The sequence below is a fragment of the Rhodamnia argentea genome, chromosome 9, assembly GCF_020921035.1.
Source record: "Rhodamnia argentea isolate NSW1041297 chromosome 9, ASM2092103v1, whole genome shotgun sequence".
Classification (NCBI taxonomy): Eukaryota; Viridiplantae; Streptophyta; class Magnoliopsida; order Myrtales; family Myrtaceae; genus Rhodamnia; species Rhodamnia argentea.
Genome location: NC_063158.1, coordinates 16,776,558 through 16,787,015, shown reverse-complemented (window position 1 = coordinate 16,787,015; position 10,458 = coordinate 16,776,558). Strand labels below are relative to the sequence as shown.

Below are 10,458 nucleotides of genomic sequence, written 5' to 3'. Positions count from 1 at the left end.
AAAGTATGTAATTCTAAGCTAACAATCTTCAATGGCTAGTATTCTTGGAGTAGGAATTGTAGAAGGATAGAGCAACACCAGACCTCCATACTTTGATGGAAAAGACAACAATATTTGGAAAAACAAGATGAAAGCATTCATCAAGTCAACAGATCCATTGATGTGGGATGTCATGCAAAATGGAGCAAATCCTACAGCTTCTTCATCAAAGAAAGAAACTTTTGAAGAACAAAAAGGTTGCTACTACAATATTTACGTAATACACTAGTATATAACAATGATTATTCAATTAGTTGGAGTTCGCAAAATGGGTTTGTAACCCATATTTGACCCATCTTTAATGGTAGTTAGTCATAAATAGGTTGCTTAAGCTTTAAAAGTGAGTCATAAATGGGTTATTTAGAAACCTAATAGGTCCTAAATGAGTTTTAAATAAGTTATAAATGAATTAGCTAAGATAATTATCGAGCCATAAATGCGTTCTCTGAATATTTAAAAGAAATCAATTTTTTTAAACTATTTTACTTTATTTTATTTCTTTTCTTCTTTTTTTTTCCTTTCTTTTGCTGTGAGTGGCTAGCGAGCCCCGAGCTCGCCTAGATCTGGCAAGCCTTAAGCTGTCCAGCCCTAGCTAGCCCCAAGCTCGTCGACTTCTGGCAAGCTCGAGGCCCCCGGGATTGAACGAGCTTGAGGCTCGCCGGCTTGACAACGTCTGCAGCCGGTTGCCTGACTGCCAGCCCTCATTGAGGCCCGGCAACCAATGGACAAAGGAGACTGGCACCCTCGATGCACACCCGATGAGAACTAGTCGAGTGCTCAATCAGCTTCGTACACTCCATTAATGACAAACCCAAAAAAAAAAAAAAAGTACACGTCGTCCTGCCATTTATGGAGACCCTTATTAGAACATCTTGCAAATTACAATGTGAACACCCAAGATTTCGTTATGGGAAATTGCCCATAAGAAGCAAGATAATTCTCCATTAAGTGAAAAGCTTGTCCCTCGATTAATTTATTTACTTATTTGAGCTACAGGAATGGGATTGCGTTCCATAAAAAGAATTGAAAAAAGTGCTGAGATCCAATTCTAGAAATTTTTTATTCACCAGCTATGAAAAACCGTTTCTCATATTCCGCTGGAGCTCACTTGGCTATTATTCTATAAGAGACATGTTTCTCTATATATAGCTTCTCTCTGGGAGTGTGCCCTCCACACGCCCCCTTATCTTCCTCTGTAATAGTCCTGTCATTTCTAGAGTTTCTTCAAATTAACTCCCCTCTCCCCATCCATCCATGGCAACAACACCATCAACACAGCCACAAGACCACCAACAATTAACTCCTCCTCCCCTCAAAGTTGACCTCGAGGGACAAACCGAACAAGCCCTCGAGAAAGAGATTGAGGTCGTCGACTTCTCAAAGCGTGCTCAGTGGCTCCGCGCCGCCGTGCTGGGTGCAAATGACGGCCTGCTCTCTACGGCATCGCTTATGATGGGCGTCGGGGCCATCCGCAAGGACATCAAGACCATGGCGATAACCGGGGTGGCGGGGCTGATTGCCGGGGCTTGCAGCATGGCCATCGGGGAGCTTGTATCTGTGTACTCGCAATACGACATCGAGGTGGCCCGGATCAAGCGAGAGGACCGGAACGGAGCCTTAGGAGTTGAAGAGATGGATGCAAGGAATGAGAAGCTGCCGAGCCCATGGAAGGCCGCGGGGGCATCGGCACCGGCCTTTGCACTGGGGGCACTAGTGCCGCTCCTTGCGGCGATTTTCATAAAGGAGTACAAGGTGAGACTAGCGATGGTGATAATGGCGGTGAGTGTAGCATTGGTCGGGTTTGGCGGGCTAAGCGCTGTGCTAGGGAATGTGCCGGTAGTGAAGTCGGCTTCTAGAGTGCTGCTTGGAGGGTGGTTGGCCATGGGCGCCACCTTTGGTTTGACCAAGATGATTGGCTCTACTGGTCTAGAATAACTTTGAACATCACATATAATATTTCCTTGATGGTATTAATGTGCGGTAATGACATTATATATTATATCTTAGGTCGTAAATAATTAGGTCCTCTCACTTGCTTGGCTGCAATCAATTCATCAAATCAATTTTGGCTTGAAATTGCTAATATGGACGATTGTCACCCTGCCCGGCATGACCGATACTATCCTAGACAAATTTTACAATTTTTTAGTATTTTGTTCAGAATTTTTTTATTTTCTTTTCATTTTCGCTGGTGCGGCCACCAAGCCCTCGCCTTATCCGAGTGGGTAACCCTCACCTAGGTGAGGACCTAAGAAGCACGGACACGTGAAGAAGGCATCCGAGTCTGTGTCGGACACCGACACACGTTCGACACGCGGTCAACGCGTGTTGGGAATTCGACACTTGGTCAACAGCCGTCAACACGCGTGTTGGGTACGTCGGACACGCAGAATGCGGACGGTGCAGAGGAAGATGATGGAGATGGCAGCGGGGAGCCAGGCGACAAGGAGGATGAAGGGCTCGGAGCTCTCGCCGCAGAAGGCGTGGTAAAGCTGGGCCAGGATGGCGTCTCTCAGACTGACGAAGCCCTTGAGGAGGTTGCTCTCTGGAGGAGGGAGAGGGACGTTGTAATGAACAACTCTTCCCGTCAGCTCAAAGTCGCCGGCCTCCGAACCTGCTCCACCGCTGCCTCTTCGCGAGCGAGAGAGAGAGAGAGAGGGGAAGAGGAAGTGATGATAGAAAGACGAAGTTTGAGAGAGAGAAAAAGGAGGTAGTCTAGTGCTGATTAGGGTTCGGCGAGGCAAGGGAAAGGGAAAGGGAAAGGGGTAGGGGAAGGGTTGCGTGTGTGGTGGGGTTCATTGAAAAAGAAACCTTGGGAATAAAAGAAACTCTCGAGAGTTGTAACTTGGAAGACTAACTTGACGTTGACAAGACTCCGTCGAGGTGAGAAGACCACTTTGAAGATAAAGAGATGGGGAGGAGATATAATGAATATTTTTCATTTAAAATTTTAAAAAGCAAAACAATTTCACTTAAAAATGAGGTTTTTTTTAACACTATTCTAAAATCTTTGCACACGTAACAAAATAATTTTTTTTAGACATGTATATATAAAAATACAACGTGTCCTAACGTGTCGGAATTTTCTATTTTTTAGAAATGACGTGTACACGTGTCGTGTCGTGTCGTGTCGTGTGTCGCGTGTCCCGTGTCCGTGTCCGTGCTACTTAGGTGAGGACTCCCTTGGGCAAGGGCTGCGACCCTCGCCGGCCATAATGACAAAAAAAAAAGAAAAAGAAAATGAAAGACTAATAATAAATAAAATATTATAATATTATAAAAGTTTGTCCACGTTAGCATTGATTTTTCCATGTAGGATGGGAGAAAGTTGCCAAAAAAGTCATAAACTTATTGCATTGGTATCGGTTTAGTTCTAAACTATTTAATTGCACCAATTTAGTCCTAAATGCATTGCATTTGCACCAATTGAGTCTATTCAACCAATTTTCACTGGAAATCGCTAATGTAGGAGATGGTCATCCTATATGGTATGGCCAACTCTGACCTAGACATTTTTAATAATATTTAAACAAATTTATATAAATTTTTTTGTTTTTCTTTTCTTTTGTTTTTCTTTTTTATTCTTCATTTTTTTGGGGACTAAGGGTCACCGGCCGACCCTTGCCGGCCACAAGTGAGGTCTCGGATGCCCTCGTCTAATGTGGGTGTCGCAACCTCGCCTAGATCGGATGAGGGCGTTGCGGCTCTAGCCAAACCCATTGAAGGCATTGAGCAAGGGCCGCCATGCCCTTGCCCGATACTGGTGAGGGTCACCAGCCCTTAATGGCCCTCAACAAAAATAATAATAATAAAGACCAGAAAAGAAAATTACCAAAAAGATTATAAAAAATCCAAAATTCTATTAAAATGTTATAATATTGTCTACGTTAGCTCCAACCGTGCCATGTAGGACGGCCAGCATTCACGCCCGCAATTTCCGGCCAAAATTGATCAGATAGACTTAATTAATACCATTACAAAAAGGTTTAGACTAAACCGGTCGAATTAAAAGTTTAAGACCGAATTGATACGGATCCAACGGGTTTATGACTTTTTTGGTATATTTCACTTGGGACATCCAACATTCGTGTCAGCGATTTTGGGTTAAAATCGGCCGGATAAGCTGAATTGGCACAAATGCGAAAAGGTTTGTATTAAATTGATCCAATTAAAACATTTAGGACTGAATTGATACGAATGCAATAGGTCTAAGACTTTTTTGATACTTTCCCATGGAGTCTGCTTATCCTTCATCATGCATTGATGCAGATCTATATGCTAGCGACCGAAGTCCATGCAATGTGATATGGAAATATGTTACTCAATGATGATTCTATTCACTAAATTTTGTTTTCATTCTCTTCCCCACTACCCTTTACCTCATTTCTCTCTCTTTTTCTTCGTGCTGTATTTTGCATATATGATCGGACTAAAATTGGGTTGAAAACAAGAGGCCAAAGTCGACGGGGCGTGATATTATGTATTCAAATATTCATGTTTCTCGGGTTTCAAATTTATTGGGCTTGTTGCGGTTGACTCGGAATGTCTTTAGCATTAGGTAAGTGCAATTAAAAACCTTAGGCATATAGGGGTGTGCATGGTCCAGGCCAGTCCGGTCTCGATATAGAACCGGGGACCGGACCAGTAGTCCCGGTCCCCAAACTTTTGGGAGCTGGACCGGCGGTCCGGTCCGGTCCCGATGGACCATCCATGCGAAAATGATAAAAGACATTGCTCCGAGGCACATCCTGTACATGTAATATTACTAGTTTGAAATTGTTTTTTTGGGTAAAGAGTAGTTTGAAATTGTTCAACATGGGTAAAGTGGAAAAAGCCTAATAGGTTCTTGTTTATGCAGCAAAATCTGAAAATTCATGCTCGTAAATTATATGATATACGAACACAACATTTATTCACCCAAGGAACAAAAATTCTTGCAAAGCTCATAGTTGTGCTGATACCCCTTTCGTTCATCTTTGTCGCGACCTAAAAATTCAGAAAATTTCCAGGCTAATGGATTATCGGGTTAATTATTTAACTAACCTAACTTGGACTCTCCCAAGCCCATACCAAATCGCAACTTGAGGTTCAACCGATTAACATGTAATGTATTTTAATTTTGGAGCCGTCACTAATCATTTATGGTAGGTCGATTAGAAACCTAAATAAAATAGCGGGAGAACTATTTTATTCCTACGAGCCAAAGATTAAGGGTTCGGGGACTTGATTACACCAGATTACTCTAACGCTCTTTCGGTACCATTTTATTTCATGAAAAATCATTTGAGAAGGCAATGTTAATTGATTTTAACCTAAGTCACTAACAAAGGTTATCATGCGGGTGCACAATCAATTAATGAACATCCAAAAGTCAATATAATCAAGGGAGCATGCGCCACACAAGATAGTTCTTTTATTTTCAATTTTTTTTATATGAATGCATGAAAGACTATACTATATGTGATGCAATGTCGTGATGCAAATGCAAGACTAAGGTAAATGACGTACAAAAGATGACAGGCAAATGAAAATTAACTCCGTGACGTATGAATTAATTCAAATTTTAAATATGCAATTTTAAACTAATGTAACAAGATATGCTTATAGTTTAATTAAATTGATTACGTGATGTTGGAATCAATTAAATTAACCTAAGCATGTAATTCTACATGCAATGCAAACTAACATGCAACCTATAAGACATGGTATGAGATGACATAGCAAAGATGAATGACGTGGCATGGATGACGTGGCAAAGATGAATTTTTTTATTTTCGGATGAATTTATTTCCTAAAATAGAACTATGCCAAAACAATTTTTATCTTGTATATTTTAGAGTTTACATTAAACTAAACCCTAATATATTAAAGACAAATTATTTTAAACATGAGATTCTATCTAAACATGCAATTTCTACCCTAAAATGCAATCTAACCTAATTATTTACAAGAAAACGATTAGTTATGCAATGATCTACATGATGCTATTTTTGAAAAGATATGTAATTTTCAAATATGGAAAGTGAATGAATACAATTTTTAGAATTTTCGAGATCGGATCACGCGACGGATATATTCTAAAAAAATGACAATCAAACAATTCAAATCAAATTAGGAAAGTGAATATGCCAATTAATGTCAATCAAGAAAGTGGATACATCAATCAAGTTTTGAAATATTTCGCGGATATTTGAGTCAATCTTTAATTCGTAATCCTACGATTAACGATTGAACCCAAATTCTTGCCTAATCGAGTATTCCATCAATAATCTTAAAGATGGACATTCTCGATTATGTGACAAGTTGCGGATTAGGAAAGAAAATTTTCCTAATCAATCTGTATTTTGAAAAAATATCCACCTCGATGCAATATTCAAGATATGCAAGTAAATCACAAAATAAGCAAGTGAATATATTGAAGTTCAAGATAGGAAATTTACCTTGTCTTGCAAAATTTGCACTTTCCACAAATTGCACACCAAGCTTCAAGCGATCGACCGAATGGCTAGGGAAATTCATACGCACGATTAGGATTAGCAAAGCGAAATCATAGCAGCTATTTAGCATCTTAAACAGCACCGAACAGTGGAGATATTGTGCCAAAAAAAAACGTGATAATCGCTCTCAAAGCACTAGCAAAATCTGCACTGAAGCATTAGCAATAACACCCAAAAAACTGCACTATTTTTTAACCTAACAGTGGCTAAATTGAGCACCAAACAGTGATGAAATCAAACTCAAACGACAAAGTATCTAGCACCAATGCACAAGGACTTCAAATGCTAAAATCTAGCTCGAACGGACACCGGACAGTAGCGAAAAAAAGGCTTGGACAGCAGCGGAAACCAGTGTGGAAAGCAGCGATTTTGGACCCTGAATAGCAATCAGAAGCACCGAACAGCAGCAAGAGATCTTCGGTTGATAAGTAGAGGCGTTGAATAGCAGTAAAAGACCTACGAAACAGCGAGCAAAGATGCCGAACAGCAGCAAAAATCGGCCTCGGGGGGAAACCTTCAACCTTTCTCACCGTTTTCCTCTTCACGCCAATCTCACGTGAATTTGATGTACGTGCAGAAAATTTTTTGCTCCACCCCCCTTTGTGAACGTCCATGACATATGTATATATAGGCATGAGATTAGGGTTTTTTGCCCATATCTCTTTCCTATTTTCATTCAAAGGACATATTCTGATATCTCTACGATATTATTGAAACAATTGGCTCATTTATCCTTTAAGATTTGAAATATTATTGCCCCCAAACCAATATTACGAATTTTAATGAATTAATTGCTTCCGTCGCCGGTCCTATAAAATGCAAATGTAATGCTTTAATTATTTTTTTTGTGAGAGCTAAAACTAATCCTCTTTTTTTTTATACAAGATAAATGATTTAAGAAAAATCAAAATTTAGGTGTCAACAATCTTCAGTTAGAAATCCCAAAGGAAGATGATGCGACGTAATCATAGGTAGCCACATGATAGTTCCATTACAAAATCTTAATGTTTGCAAATGAATTTGAATACAACTACAAATGATATAGGAACTGAATTTCCAAAAAAGGGAAGTTATATAGGTATGACAATATCGTCATATATATATTTGTGTATTGTAGATTCTAGGCGGTCTGGTCTCATTCACATGGAACCGAGGACCGGACCGCCCGATCATCTGTCCCATTTATTGGGATTGGGGACCGGACCAACTCGGCGGGTTTGGGCCGATCTCCCGGTTGGTTCGGTCCTGTTTGTAAATGCACAGGAAATTTATTAGGAATAACACTTATAAATAATCGTCATCACTTAATACAAATATTAAATTTTCAATTTACAGAGAAAGCACATTAGGCCCCAAACCCCACCCCAGTCCATCTTTTTCCCCTCCCGTTGTCTGCTTCTCACTTAGCCGCACGTACACAGCATACTCTCTCCCCGCCCCTCACCGCTACTACCACTGCCACGCGCCGCCGCCACGGCCCACCCTCTCTCCTGGCGGAGCTGATGGATGTGATCGTCGCCGGCGAGGGGCTAGCTAATATTCATCAACCTAAAATACAAACATGTAAATCTTATTGCTTGCCATTAATACCATCAAGTAAACACTACAAATGATGCGCAAGTTATTATAGACCAGTAGATCCAATCAGCTTGGTCAAACCAAAGGTGATGCCCATGGCCAACCACCCTCCAAGCAGCACCCTAGAAGCCGACTTCACCACTCGCGCTTTCCCCAACACCGCACTTAGCCCACCGAACCCGAACAATGCCACGCTTACCGCCACTATCACCACAGCCACCCTCACCTTGTACTCCTTTATGAACACAGCCGCAAGGATCGGCACCAGCGCCCCCATCGCAAAGGCCGGTGCTGATGCCCCGGCCGCTTGCCACGGGCTCGGCAGCTTCTCCTTTCTCGCGCCCATCTCTTCAGCTCCTAGAGCTTTGTTCATGGCCTCTCTCTTGATTTGGGCCACCTCAATGTCGTATCGCGAGTACACGGATACAAGCTCCCCGATGGCCATGCTGCAGGCCCCGGCGACCAGCCCCGCAACCCCGGTTATCGCCATGGTCTTGACGTCCCTGTGGACGGCACCCACGCCCATCATGAGCGATGCCGTCGAGAGCAGGCCGTCATTCGCACCCAGCACGGCGGCGCGGTGCCATTGAGCTCGCTTCAAGAAGTCGACAACCTCAACCTCTTGCTCAAGGGCTTGCCTGGTTTGTCCCTCAAGGTCGACGAGAGGAGGAGGAGCCAATTGTTTGGGGTTTTGCGGTCGAGTTGATGGTGTTGTTGCCATGGATGGACGGATACGGAAGCTATAGAAATGAAATGAATATTGGAGAGGAAGATAAGAGGGCGTGTGGAGGGAACACTCCCTAAGAGAAGCTATTTATAGAGAGAAACGTGCGTCTTAGAACTAGAACAATACCCAAGTGTGATCCGGTGGAACTTGGGACATGGTTTCCTATAGTTGGTGGAATCTCACGTGTTCACACTTGAATAAAATGATAAGACCTGCTGGTGGAAAACAAAGTCTGATGTTGTATCTCTGCATTTTGTTTTTTTAATAATGTGGAATGCGACCCATTTTCAGTTGCTCAAATAAGTTAACAAACAAATCGAGGGACAAGCTTCCCACGGAAATGCGAATAGCCTTTGCTTCTTATGGGCAATTTCGGATAATATAATCTTATGTGTTCGAACATGATTTGCAAGATCTTCCAATAGGTGTCTCCATAAGTGTGCTAATTGCTCATGAAACATTGATGAGATCTTATTATACTTCCTCTAGAAATGGCAGGACAACTGCTAATAAAGTATTTTGAAAAGAGCTACTACTCTAACAGTTTGATAGTACTGTCGGTTAGTTTTTACCACATGATTTTCCAATCAATAAGTGTTTTATGCAATACAAGCGGTGATGATGTGTAGATCTATAGTTATCGTCCCTAATAGCATTGTCAAGAAAGTATTTTCCAATTTTGAACACCCAATTAGTCATCATCCTGCGTGACTATTCTAGCCTAAATCGAATGAGGGCATTGCGGCCCTAGCCAAACCCATTGAAGGCATCGAGCAAGGGCCGCCACGCCCTTGCCTAATACCGGCGAGGGTCGCCAGCCCTTAATGGCCCACACAAAAAAAAAAAAAAAAAAGACCAGAAAAGAAAATTACCAAAAAGATTATAAAAACAAGAGGCCAAAGTCGACGGGGCGTGATATTATGTATTCAAATATTCATGTTTCTCGGGTTTCAAATTTATTGGACTTGTTGCGGTTGACTCAGAATGTCTTTAGTATTAGGTAAGTGCAATTAAAAACCTTAGGCATATAGGGGTGTGCATGGTCCAAGCCAGTCCGGTCTCGATATAGAACCGGGGACCGGACCAGTAGTCCCGGTCCCCAAACTTTGGGACCTAGACCGGCGGTCGGGTCCGGTCCCAGTGGACCATCCATGCGATAATGATAAAAGACATTGCTCCGAGGCACATCCTGTACATGTAATATTACTAGTTTGAAATTGTTTTTTTGGGTAAAGAGTAGTTTGAAATTGTTCAACATGGGTAAAGTGGAAAAAGCCTAATAGGTTCTTGTTTATGCAGCAAAATCTGAAAATTCATGCTCGTAAATTATATGATATACGAACACAACATTTATTCACCCAAGGAACAAAAATTCTTGCAAAGCCCATAGTTGTGTTGATACCCCTTTCGTTCATCTTCAGTTAGAAATCCCAAAGAAAGATGATGCGACGTAATCATAGATAGCCACATGATAGTTCCATTACAAAATCTTAACGTTTGCAAATGAATTTGAATACAAATACAAATGATATAGGAACTAAATTTCCAAAAAATGGATGTTATATAGGTATGACAATATCGTGATATATATATATATATATATATATTTGTGTATTG

The 10,458-nt window shown here is 41.4% G+C and overlaps 2 protein-coding genes across 2 annotated transcripts; one reads left to right on the top strand and one right to left on the bottom strand.

Moving 5' to 3' along the window:
• The first annotated feature begins 1,293 nt into the window (after nt 1–1,293).
• LOC115754886 (vacuolar iron transporter homolog 4-like) lies at nt 1,294–1,974 on the top strand. Its single transcript, XM_030694057.2, has one exon. The coding sequence runs from the start codon at nt 1,294–1,296 to the stop codon at nt 1,972–1,974; it is 681 nt and encodes a 226-aa protein (XP_030549917.2).
• A 6,124-nt stretch (nt 1,975–8,098) lies between these two features.
• Nucleotides 8,099–8,835, bottom strand: LOC115754900 (vacuolar iron transporter homolog 4-like). Its single transcript, XM_030694080.2, has one exon. It carries the CDS (start codon nt 8,833–8,835, stop codon nt 8,161–8,163), a length of 675 nt encoding a protein of 224 aa, XP_030549940.2. The 3' UTR covers nt 8,099–8,160.
• Nucleotides 8,836–10,458: the final 1,623 nt, after the last annotated feature.

Bases quoted from the DNA above. Each gene is read 5' to 3' on its own strand.
- LOC115754886 (XM_030694057.2), top strand. From the start codon at position 1,294: ATGGCAACAACACCATCAACACAGCCACAAGACCACCAACAATTAACT.
- LOC115754900 (XM_030694080.2), bottom strand. From the start codon at position 8,835: ATGGCAACAACACCATCAACTCGACCGCAAAACCCCAAACAATTGGCT.